General features: G+C 39.7%; 1 protein-coding gene across 2 annotated transcripts in view; it reads left to right on the top strand.

Annotated features, from left to right (window-relative positions):
- The window catches only part of LOC129860635 (nuclear factor of activated T-cells, cytoplasmic 2-like), a 50,546-nt gene extending 37,434 nt beyond the window's left edge, over positions 1–13,112 (top strand). For both annotated transcript variants that reach the window (XM_055931231.1, XM_055931230.1), the window contains exon 10: positions 11,825–13,112. In XM_055931231.1, coding sequence (XP_055787206.1) covers positions 11,825–11,880 — 56 coding nt within the window. In that variant the 3' untranslated portion in view covers positions 11,881–13,112. The remainder of the gene's footprint in view (positions 1–11,824) is intronic.
- Positions 13,113–13,367: the final 255 nt, after the last annotated feature.

Raw genomic sequence — 13,367 nt, 5'->3', positions numbered from 1 at the left:
ATTTTGATTTTAAAAAGTTTACATCAAAATGGCTCTCCTGTGAAGTAGTGACCCACAACATACGCCTAGTTTCCTGAAACGAGTCACATATGGAATCATGTAGTAACCAAAAAATTGTTAAACATAGATTCTTCAAAGTAGCCACCCTTTGCCTTGATGACAGCTTTGCACACTTGTCATTCCCTCAACCAGCTTCATGAGGTAGTCACCTGGAATGCATTTCAATTAACAGTTGTGCCTTGTTAAATGTGAATTTGTGGAATTTATTTCCTTCTTAATGTGTTTGAGCCAATCAATTGTGTTGTGACAAGGTAAGGGTGGTATTCAGAAGATAGCCCTATTTGGTAAAAGACCATGTCCATATTATGGCAAGAACAGCTCAAATAAGTAAAGAGAAATGACAGTGCATCATTACTTTAAGACATGAAGGTCAGTCAATCCGGAACATTTCAAGAACTTTTAAAGGTTCTTCAAGTGCAGTCGCAAAAACCATCAAGTGCTATGATGAAACTGGCTCTCATGTGGACCACCACATGAAAGGAAGACCCAGAGTTACCTCTACTGCAGAGGATAAGTTCATTAGAGTTACCTGCCTCAGAAATTGCAGCCCAAATAAATGCTTCACAGAGTTAAAGTAACAGATACATCTCAACATCAACTGTTCAGAGGAGATGGCGTGAATCAGACCTTCATGGTCGAATTGCTGCAAAGAAACCACTACTGAAGCTCACCAATAATAAGAAGAGACTTGCTAGTGCCAAGAAATACGAACAATGGACATTAGACTGGTGGAAATCTGTCCTTTGGTCTGATGAGTCCAAATTTGAGATTTCTGTTTCCAACCGCTGTGTCTTTGTAAGACGCAGGGTAGATGAACTGATGGTCTCCGCATGTGTGGTTCCCACTGTGAAGCATGGAGGAGGAGGTGTGATGTTGTGGGGGTGCTTTGCTGGTGACACTGTCTGTGATTTATTTAGAATTCAAGGCACACTTAACCAGCATGGCTACCACAGCATTCTGCAGCGATATGCCATCCCATCTGGTTTGTGCTTAGTGGGACTATAATTTGTTTTTCATCAGGACAATGACACAACACACCCCCAGCCTGTGTAAGGGCTATTTGACCAAGAAGGAGAGTGATGGAGTTCTGCATCAGACGACCTGGCCTCCACAATCACCTGACCTCAACCCGATAGAGATGGTTTGGGATGAGTTGTGCAGAGTGAAGGAAAAGCAGCCAACAAGTGCTCAGCATATGTGGGAACTCCTAGACTGTTGGAAAAATATTCCAGGTGGAGCTGGTTGAGAGAATGCCAAGAGTGTGCAAAGCTGTCGTCAAGGGTGGCTACTTTGAAGAATATAAAATATATTTTGATTTGTTTAACGCTTTTTTGGTTACTACATGATTTCATATGTGTGATTTCATAGTTTTGATGTCTTCACTATTTTTCTACAATGTAGAAAATAGTAAAAATAAGAGAAACCCTTGAATGAGTAGGTGTGTCCAAACTTTTTACTGGTACTGTATCTATCTATGGGTAGCAGGGTTGACATGTTATGCTTGACGAGCTCAGTTTTCTACCACAAAACAACACAAAATGGCCAAAAATATTAGAAGCAGCTGACCTGCATTTACATTATAATTTGACTATTAGATGTCAGTGTTTCTTTAAAAAATAGTTTAAACCAAAACGATAGATTGGTTCACGTAACTGATCAATCCTGTTCAAATGATGGACAAACATAAATTATTCCCTAATCACATGTGCACTTTAACAACAATCCTTCCCTGTTGCCAGGCCAGGAGATGTAGTTACGTATGTTCAACTTAGTTTTCCACTCAATGTGGAAATAACATTGATTATGAATCATATATTTATACTTACCCATGTCAGCCCCATTATCACCCTGTGAGATCAGAAAAACAGACCACATCCAAACTACATGTTGTTGCAGTGTGATCACTAGACGTGATAATGATGTTGTGCCTTTAAACCTCTCTTTGGTTGGGGAGGTAGCTAGTCCTCGTCAGTGACAGGTCATGTCCTAGACCATGTGGAAGTGTTGTAACCCTGGTGATCTGTGGTTTGAAGGATCACCATGTTGTTCAGTTCAGCACAACCCAGTAAGAAATAGAGAGAGAGAGGGATTTCTCTGGCTTCACTACAGACCAGGAAATGAGACTTCTCTTTTTTCTCTTTCTTTCAATTTTTAAAAAATAAAACAACAGACAAAAAGGAAAAAATTAAGCAGCCAGCTCTCCTGACTGACTGCCTGGATGTGTTGACACTGTTATGAATCTGAAAAACAAGTTCCATGGTAACCATTGTCAAACAGTGGAATGGGCTGTTTCAGAGAGCCCGGGAAAGCCTCTTTGTTTGTTATACTTGGCTGGGGTTTCCTTTGGCCCCACACCCCTCAATTCTGTGGGGAACACACTAGAGGATTTGCTTTTTTCCATCCCTGGCCCAAGATTCTGCCAATCTGGCACAAGAAAATCCTATTTGCAGCTGCTCTTCTCCAGAAAATCCGGTCTGATCTCCATAAGATAGCGCTTAGGGTGGGAGTCGGGAGGCAACAGCAGCAGGAAAAAGGAAAGGGCTGAGTTCGGATGGAAAAAATGAAACTGAGAAATGGGTCCAGCAGTGGACGAGTGGAATTTTGTTTTAGATGGCCTAACAGGGTTTCCCTCAGTAAACAGCAACAGCGTTTACTGTTTCTGATTTAACACAGAGTATCTGGGAGAGTCATACTGGGTGGACTGTGTTTGCTCCTCCCTATTACAAGGTGTTGATCTGAGAGCTCCCTACCAATATCTCTCTCTCTCTAATGTCTTCCCTCTGTTCTGGACTTTTATTCTGGTAGCTACTAGAACAATCTCCCTAAAAATCTCATTAAACATACAAACTGGTTAAATCAACATTGTTTCAACGTAATTTGTCTTTGTATTGGAATGTGGAAAATACAATGGATTTGAAAAAGTCTGCGTAAACTGTTTTGAGTGTGGTTTTTCAACCACAGGATTATGTCATCATGGTAACGAATTTTCAAGGTAGACAAATATATGAATTTGTATCTTTGAAACAACTTTAGATCTTCAATATTTTATCCACTATCAGAAAAAACAATGATGAAACTATGATACATCAACTGTACAGAGGAGACTGCGTGAATCAGACCTTCATGGTCAAATTGCTGCAAAGAAACCACTACTAAAAGACACCAATAAGAATAAGAGCGTTTTGGTTCCAACCGCCGCGTCTTTGTGAGATGCGGTGTGGGTGAAGGGATGATCTCTGCATGTGTATTTCCCATCGTAAAGCATGGAGGAGGAGGTGTTATGGTGTGAGGGTGCTTTGCTGGTGACACTGTCTGTGATTTATTTAGAATTCAAGGCACACTTAACCAGCATCTACCACAGCATTCTGCAGAGATACGCCATCCCATCTGGTTTGGTGGGTCATTGTCCCGTTGAAAAACAAGTGATAGTCCCAACACACCTCCAGACTGTGTAAGGGCTATTTGACCAAGAAGGAGAATGATGGAGTGCTGCATCAGATGACCTGGCCTCCACAATCACCTGACCTCAACCCAATTGAAATGGTTTGGGATGAGTCGGACCGCAGAGTGAAAGAAAAGCAGCCAACAAGTGCGCAGCATATGTGGGAACTCCTTCCAGACGGTTGGAAAAGCATTCCTCATGAAGCTGGTTGAGAGAATGCCAAGAGTGTGCAAAACTGTTATCAAGGCAAAGGGTGGCTATTTGAAGAATCTCAAGTATGAAATATATTTTGATTTGTCTAACACTTTTTTTGGTTACTACATGATTCCATATGTGTTATTTTGTAGTTTTGATAACAATGTAGAAAATAGCAAAAATAAAGAAAAACCCTTGAATGAGTGGGTGTCCTTAAACTTTTGACCGGTAGTGTACATTTTGTGTACATTTTGAAAACGCACTGAATTTTATCCCAATAGCCAGATGGGGGAGCCATGGGAAGCATTGAACTACAGAAATTCAGCCGTGTCAATATATTCATTTTGACAATAGATATTCTGCTGGTTAAAGCAACTGGGATATTATTCCATAATACTGAGGTCAGATTTAATCGATTTAAGCGTTTCTGTCAATGGTTTTATCTAAAGAAGGAAATATTTATTTAAAACGGAGAACGATTGGGATTCCATATCATATAGATTAAGTCCTCCATTGGGGTCTTGAGAGGCAGTGGTGCTGATTTGGTTAGATTCATTTTATAACTTGAGATGGAACTGAATTTATCTATGATCTTCAATGAGTTTGGGAGCTATTGAGATACATTGTCTAGATATAGTAAAATATTGTCTGCATATATAATGAGATGAAACCATGGAAGTAATGTTTGAGTCTTACTCGATGGATGGCAAATTCTGCTCTCTCTCGTTTCAATAAATTATCTTCTGTCTTGACTTTGGAAACAGTAATAGCTACCTGGTCTGAAAAGAGTGTTTGTTGAGAACGTTCTAACACAGTTAACAACATTTCACATTCTGTTATTGTCTTTAATTGTTATTTATTCAACCCAGATGCAAATGCAGTTGCATAGTTTTTCATCTTTGGCGGCATCCCATAGAATCTGGGGGTCATCAACCAAATGTTATTGATCATTATGAATTAATTTAGTTCAATTTCAAATTGTTCACAAAATGTAGGATTTTGTAGTAAGGAAACGTTGAAACGATATATTGTGGCTCTTTTAGGAGCAAGCGGCTCTTTGGCAGTAGTAAGCGTAGTGGTCAGACAAGCTCATATGTCGAATTTCTATTTTCTTGATGAAAGAAAATAGAGGTGTAGATAATAGTATGAAATCAGTTTGTGGAAATGATTTATGCCTGTTTGAGTAGAAAGTGTACTCTTTTTTTGTTTTAGGATAATGTGCTTGCCCGGCATCAATGAGGTTGTAATCAGAGAGTATATGCCGGAGAGCCTTGGTTGCATGTGAATTGTAGTTTGTCCTATTAGATTTGTCCCACATGTCCAAAATGGGATTCATATCCCAATAACCAGATGGAATTCAGTTAATTCTAACAATATGCTGTTCAGAGAATCAAAAAACGTAGGATCATATGAATTTGGAGCATACACATTAATAGAGGCAATTTTCTTTCCATTATGGGTACATTTCAGGAAAGGGATTCTGCCTTCTTGGACTTTTTGAAATGTTTAATTTATTATGTATCGTTATGATTACACCTTTAGTGTTGTTTGGGGTTGATGAAAAAACAGCCAGTTTGTACATATGTACCGGCTCGATTCAGTCTTATGTAGCAGTGTTTTTTTACTTTTGATAAAAGTAGAGACTCGGAGCTAGAAAATGGTATATCAAACATTACAGTTGAGTTACAATGGGAAAGAAATTCTGCTTTGAAAGTTGATCAACTTTTTTTCTCTCCAGAAAATGACCCTAGAATGTTTTGGTACACCTACTGGAGAGCTCTTCTCTGCCTACACCCATTCTGCATCGTTCACACCCTCTTAAGCCTTATCCCCACTCATCTCTTTACGGATTCACATGTGAGGCCATGGGCTAAACAGTGACTACGGTAGTGTACATCCAAGACTTACGGCTGGTTTATAATATGTCTATTGACATGTCTGTTTACAGTTGTCGCAGTGACATCATGCACATTCTATTGTCGTCCTACATCAAACTTGTCATTGTCATTATGAAAAAGTATAAACACAAAAACGTCAGGCTGGTTTGGTTTGTTTCTAGCTTGTAATATTCTAGCTAATAATGAACATATCATATACAGTTGAAGTCGGAGGTTTACATACACCTTAGCCAAATACATTTAAACTCAGTTTTTCACAATTCCTGACATTTAATCCTAGTAAAAATTCCCTTTCTTAGGTCAGTTAGGATCACCACTTTATTTTAACAATGTGAAATGTCAGAATAATAGTGTAGAGAGAATGATTTATTTCAGCTTTTATTTTTTTCATTACCTTCCCAGTAGGTAATCCGTTCTAAAGAGGCTTTTTTGAAAGCTATCACAAAGAACTGCAAAAGTGTTGATAAGGCTCTTCACTGTCTGGATGACTGCATTTTGAAATCAATGGAATGCCCGGTGGAAGAAGAGTATGATAGCTAAGGAGATGGAGAAAATTCTGGCATTTGTTGGCAAATGCGGAGGGAGTCGAAAAGAGAACACAGAAGGCTGTTGTATAAGCTGTTGTATAAAAATCTCTGGATTACATCTTCAAACTAAGGGCAACAATGGCATCCGTGACAGAGAGGGAGAAGCGTTCATCCATGTATACACGGGTAAGAGAGTCTAGCCAGCTACATTTTTCAGATATTATACATTTCTAATTTAGTCAGTCATTTTCATTGCAAGTTAAAGCTTACTGTTAGCTAGCTAGCTAACGTTATTTGGCTGGATGTAGATGTTTGCACATCTAATCTGCACATCTAAGTGTGCAGATTTTTTTTAAATCGAAATATTGCAACTGAAATACAAGCCTAAACAGTCACATCCTCACTATTATTAGCAATATACTCTAAATGACCTTTAACATAGGAGGAAGAATAAAACACAAGCAAAAAGGAATTGTGTGGAAGCCCATATGGGACTGACAATCTATCTTGAACAGTTTAGCCCATAGGGGTGTAATGTGCTGTAGCCCCATTAGGAAGCAACCCTAGTCTGTATGGCTCTTCAATGTATGGTACTTCAATATATTGTACATTTTTCATTAATTGGCGCGGAGTCATCAATGTCGAAATGTCCTGGAACATAGGCAATCTAATAATAACGAAGTCCAATGTTCAGAAATAATAATAGTGTTCCTTTTACCCAATTGAGAGGGGTTTCTCATCATTGACTTATGCTGAGGGCAGCACCACAGCCATAGGCTAGGCTGAATGATTGTGCGTGGATAGCATACCTGAATATTGTGTCAGCCAAAAGCCTAGATCTGTCAGCTCTTCCAATTTGTGTGTTGGACATTTTGTGTGCTTATCGAAGAAGTCTTGAGCCTCCTTGGCAGTAGAAAACGTGTGTGTTGTATTCTGGATGGTCAAGATGAGATTTGCCAGGTGGATGAAGGTATATCTCAGGTTTATCGTATTTCTACTTTTTAACTACTTAGCTAACATTTTACCTAACCCTAACCTTAACGCCTAACCTTAACCCCTAACCTTAATTCCTAACCCTTAACCCCTAGCCTATGTAAGGTTAGCCGCTTCGCTAACCTAGCTAACTTTAGCCACCAAATATTTTTAATTCGTTATGAAGAAAATCACAAATGCGTTATGAAGCAGAAAATCATGTGGTGGACACAAAAACATAATATTTAGAAAATTGTGTGGTGGACACTTTTTTTGTGTGTGCCTGTCAAGAAGTTTTAATAAGTAATTTGTGTCTACTGTATTTCACGATCATCTGTGATAGTGTGTTGGCTATAGGTGCAGTTTGAGAGAGCATCAGTCGAATACTTTTGCTTAAACACAGCCTTCAGTAGTAGGGTGTGAATCCACCCCCCCCCCCCCCCCCCCCAGTGCCACTTGTAGTTATGCACCCCCGCTCCACCTTCAAACCCTCTCTTCAAACAAAGCACAGGAAGATGGGGAATGCAGAAAGTCCCATTGTCTTTCACTACTTAGATGTCAAGGTGTGGTTTATGCCCTAAACATTCATTTATTTGAACTTCACAAAGATGTTTTCAGTGAAATAAGATTCTCAAATTAGTCACTCAGATGTCTTTCACACCTTGCTCATTTCGAAAAGGTTTTAACTCTGGAGCGTCATGATTCTGTGGTTTCGATTATAGAACTGTGTCATCTTGGTAGTGCTGCTCTCTGTGGTGTGACCGAGATAAAGGGCAATAGAAGAAAGCAATGTATTTAACTGAGTAAAACTAAAACATGGAATGGGCTTCACATACTGTACTCTAAAGACCTCTTCTAGAAACTAGTGTCTTTGCTCATATATAGGCTTACACTGTCTTGTACTGTGAAGGTGCTGTCTACAACTTAGAAAGTGAGTCACGATACACTCTTGTATCTGCATCTTTCCATACCCACTCATGCTATAGTTGTAGTGAAACTGACTGGAATTAACCCCAGAGGCAGTGGCACAGGTGAAAATAGTCCAGCAGGTGAAAGGAGAGAGAGCTACTATTCAGAGATAAAGCACACAATAACAGCATGCCAAGCCCAGATTAGTTTCAGGTCCCTTACGTCCCACTTATGAGCGAGCAGATCAACGACAACAATAGCAACATGCCCATGGTCACACAGAGAACCAGAGTTAAAAAACTAAACTGGGTTAAAGAGTACTGTATTCTGAGAAGTTCACTCACTCTCACTCACTCACTCACTCACTCACTCACTCACACTCCACCACCACCTCATAGGAGGCAGTGTGAAGTGACTGAGTCAACTACTGTACTGTGTGTGTGTGTGTCTCTCTCCCACCCCTGGTTGGTAAACAAACATGTTTATTGGTGCAGGACTCTAAAGCCAGACACTCATCTATTGTATGGTCAAGTCTGAGTGTTCCCTGGGCCAGCCTCAAATGGCCAGGCCGTGCCAACCCTTCATGAGGCTCAGTTAAAGCTCTCTACTGTATAACTTCCCAGCCTGCTTTGCTCTGGAGCACCACTCGCCTCTCTAAGCCCTCTTTTTTTATACTCAGGAGAATCCTGTGGCACCGTTGAGTAGTTGAAAGTTTCTTTAAGGCATTAGGTGTCAAAGGGAATTCCACTAGAGGATAAAATAAACATGGACGTTGAGCAGAGAGAGCTGGAGCAACCGGGCCGGTTTGGCCGCTCTAGTTGGTTTGCCTCCCTCCCTGTTTCAGATGCAGCTCTGCTCTGCTCAGCTCTGTTCTGCTCTGCTCCATAAAGTGTGCTTAGTGTTGAGCTGCTGTAAACAGCCATGATTTATTTATTTTCTCTTTCAGATGATCAGAGACCGAAGAAAACGAGAGGACTGGGAGGAGGATAGTCTAGCAGCTACTCTTAATGATAGAAGTGGGCCTACAGTTTGCTCTGCTGGCAGGCTGTTTTAGATCAGCTTCTGAATTGTTTGTCAGGCAAAAAATGCATATCTGATAGATAACTCAGTGACTTGCAATAACAAGAAAAGGTTATTGAAAACTACAGAATCATGTTTTATCTTAACTGTACCTGTTTTATCTCAATTGTAACTACACAAACAGGGTTCCAGTATTAGTACATACTTTGCAACCAGTTTCACTGAGTATTAGTTAGGGTAACACCATGGCCAGACCGGACCCGCGCGTGCGCAAATTGATCTTGTCCCCCCACACCAAACACGATCACAACACGCAGGTTGAAATATCAAAACAAACTCTGAACCAATTATATTAATTTGTGGACAGGTCGAAAAGCATTAAACATTTATGGCAAATTAGCTAGCTAGCTTGCAGTTGCTAGCTAATTTGTCCTGGGATATAAATGTTGAGTTGTTTTACCTGAAATTCACAAGGTCCTCAACTCCGACAATTAATAAAACGGTCAACCGAATCGTTTCTGGTCATCGCTCATCCTTCCAGGCTTTTTCTTCTTTGGACTTTATAAGGCGATTGGCATCTAACTTTCATAATATTACCACAACCGCTTGTTTGCGTGCGGCGAGAAGTATGGGTGCAATGGTTGAATAACATGTATGTGTACATTTATCTTGCAATGCTCGCGCACGCAACGCGAGAGGTGTGGTCAGCATGTAAGGGCTGTTGTGTGTCTGAGGGAGTTATATTGGTACACACCACTGCTCAGCCAGGGATGAGTGTGTCTGTGTGGGTTGGTTGACGGTGTCTGTTTTCGCTTAACTTGCTGTTTAATGGCAGCACCCTTTCCCTTGTCCCACTATATAGGTCAATGCTTTAAAAAGGCCTCCTAGAAGCCTGTTGGATATTGAGTTCCACTAAACCCTGAGTGGTATTGCTCACTAACTTGCCCCATTCATCCCTTTTAAGTGAAAAGGTTTCCTCTTAAAAAAAGATTGATCATATTTTCATATATTTTAGGATGCTTCATATCAGTGACACTACTGTATTAACTGAGACCCAACCTCCCTGTGAATGTTCAAAACATGCTGTTATAGTATACCACGCATAAACATGAATGTGGTTAGCTTTTAAAATCACAGATGTACTAGAATTAAAGGCATTTTGGCTCAATTGACGTCACTGTCAACCAATTTCACACTATTATTCCTCCATTTTGGGCATGCCTTAAAATGTTCCCTAAAAGTCACAACAAGAAGCCATGGCGCCAGGCTCTTATGTCATAGTGCCAGTATACACAGTGTGCTTCCAGAGCTGTTGGAGTTGTTAGTTACTGATAAAGACAGATAGACTGCAGTACAGAGGATGTGGCCTATCTGAACACACTACATGCTCACCATACTGGACATTCCTCTGAGCTTACTACAGGTTTTCCCTATTGTCAATGTGAATCAAAGTGTGATTACATACTGTTGTAGTGTAAGCTACGGCTACAGTGGCAATCTTATAGGTTTCATGAAGTCATACAATCACTCTTCATTTTCATTTAACCATCTGGCTGTGGTTTATGAAGACAATACAGCATTCAGTTTGACACCTTGCAGTATAGGTATAATTTTTTATATTTCACGATAGGCCTATAAATATGTTGTAATGGTCCCCATACAAACTGATCATCTAAAGCTAAATGAGAAAGCTTACAATCATTGTTTGTAGACTTTTTCAAATGGTAATATATCTGAATTACTTAAAAACGTGTGCGTTGGACTTTTATCTTAATATCAGATTATTTATGGGTAACAATTAAGTACCTTACTGTGAGTGTTTTCAATTAAAATTGTCAAAAATATACAAAAATAGCTTCCTAGCAAAGAGCGATTTCTCGAGCAAGAATTGTTCTAGAATTGTCTGGGTGGTTGTCTGTGTGGGGAGGGGAAAACTGAAAACTACAGTAGCTGTTATTGGCAGAGAGGTTTGTAACTCCTACTTCTTGGTCAATTAAGTCATTTACCACCTAGTGACAACTCCATCAAACCAAAACAGGTTGAAATTTCAGGTGGTCTTTTCAAACAGCTCCTACACTAAAAGGGCATTATTATTATTTTCACAATTGCACAGTATAATTCCAAATTGTGTTAAATCACATTTTTTACTGCACTGGGCCTTTAATGATGGTGATCTGTTTTTAATACATCTTTATTTAACCTCATCACAGAGCTCTCAGACATGAACTTTAGACAGGTTTCATCACATCACAATGTGTTTCCCCCACCTTACACACGGCATGGTGTGTGTGTAAGAACTCTACACACCTTGACTGAGTCTATTTTTAGAACGCTGAAGCTGTGAAAGTTTGTGGCACAGTGTGTCACCTGGCTGTCAGCAGAACAACAGGAAGTAATGGGGAATTGAAAGAGCGGTAGAATCGAAAACTGAGGCCCTCCTCCTAGTGGACACTCTGTGCCAATGCAGCTCATGAACTGTTGCGGCATCTTCTGTTATCGCTACTACAGCCAACCTGGACACAGAGTAATCAGCGGTTCTTGGTGTTGTGTCCCTTGATGTTTTACTGTCGGATCAGTATGTTTTTGTCAAGATGTTATGCCATTTTCTACGATGTAATGTACCTTTTTATGAGCATTTGTTGTAAGAGAAAGGAAAATATGAAAAGGCCAGAAGTGAAAATTGCCCTCTCTGGAGCTGTGAAATGCTGCCTGGGAAGAACAGATGACAGTACAGTATTACATCAAACACATTTTATGCTCCGACTAACGCCCAGTACTTGTTTCTCTTCTCCTCCCTGTAGTAAACGAGATCATAAGGAAGGATCTGACCGGAGTGCAGGCCAGAGGTCAGACATAGACGACCGCAAACAGGAAGTGGACAGCTGCAGCTCGCTCTGCGTCGCCACGGGAACTTCTTCTTCTTCCCTGTGTGCCCAACTGTCCATCTCCATAACAACTATCAACTATCAGCGACCAGCATTTTGGCTGTTCAGTCCTTTTCCTTCAAATAACTGTTTCTCAGCTAAAAATTCAGTGCCTTTTACCCAACGCCAAAGAACGTTCTACCAAAGAAAGTCTTCATTTTTAGGGTCATCGTAAACTAGATTGTGCCTTGTTTTTTTGTATATTGTAGAATAGAGGGTGAAAATTCATAAGCAAGTCACAATCATGGCAGTAGTTGTGGCAATACTCGGTGTTAAAACCTTATGCAAACCTTTCAAGCAACTTTCACCCTCTAACCCATCTTGTTGACACTTCTACTAATGACACCATGCATAAAATATGCCAACATGTCAGCATTGCACTGTGATATGTGTATTGTGTTATGAAATGTAATGACCAAAATTCTTCTTGAGCTTACTTTGATCATCTCATCTTTCTACTCTAAAGGAGACGCACACTGCCATCCTAATAACCCCCAAAATATTTGATAGAATGTTCATTTCCCCATATTCTTGCTTTTCAAAGTTATATGCACTGTTTAGTAGGGGAATCGTTGTGTATATGTATTCTTACATGGTGTGTTGTCTTTATTTCAATGTTTAATGTTTTTTTCCCTCATTATGTTTGAGTCATGTGATGAACTTAATGTATAAGCAGTTGATTTGCCAAAGAGGCCTTATCTGGGCCAGTGTTTTCAATACAGGTTATTATTTTGAACTGCTTAGAGAAAAAGTATTGTACATTTCTCTATGAATGATTGAATATTGAATTAGCCTCAAAAGGCTTATATTCAAATAGTTACATGTGGTTTCTTACACGGGAAAGAATTAGTGGGAAATGTAATGGCGTATTGTTCCCAGTTCCCACAAAATTATCAGGTTAGAAAGATGTCTAAGCAGGATAGTTTTTTGAGTGTATGCCTACAATACATTTGACTACAATAGTCTTTCAGTGCCTTCAGAAAGAATTCATAACCCTTGACTTATTTCACAATATGCTGTTACGTTATAGCCGGAATTCAAATGTATTCAAAAAAATCTCGCCCATTTACACACAATACCCCATAATGACAAAGTGAAAACATGTTATTAGAAATGTTTGCAAATGTATTGAAAATTAAATGCAGAAATATTTGATTGACAAGTATTCACACCTCCGAGTCAATACTTTGTAGAGGCACCATTTGGCAGCGATTACAGCTGTGAATCTTTCTAGGTAGGTCTTTCACACCTGGATTGTGCAACATTTGCCTGCTGAAAGGTGAATTCATCTCCCAGTATCTGGTGGAAAGCAGTCTGAACCAGGTTTTTTTCTAGGATTTTGCCTGTGCTTAGCTCCATTCCCTTAATTTTTTATCCTGAAAAACTCCCCAGTCCTTAATGATTACAAGCATACCTATAA

This window comes from Salvelinus fontinalis, chromosome 8 (assembly GCF_029448725.1).
Source record: "Salvelinus fontinalis isolate EN_2023a chromosome 8, ASM2944872v1, whole genome shotgun sequence".
Taxonomy (NCBI): Eukaryota; Metazoa; Chordata; class Actinopteri; order Salmoniformes; family Salmonidae; genus Salvelinus; species Salvelinus fontinalis.
The sequence above is the reverse complement of the archived record's forward strand: the minus strand, read 5'-3'. Positions and strand labels throughout refer to the sequence as shown.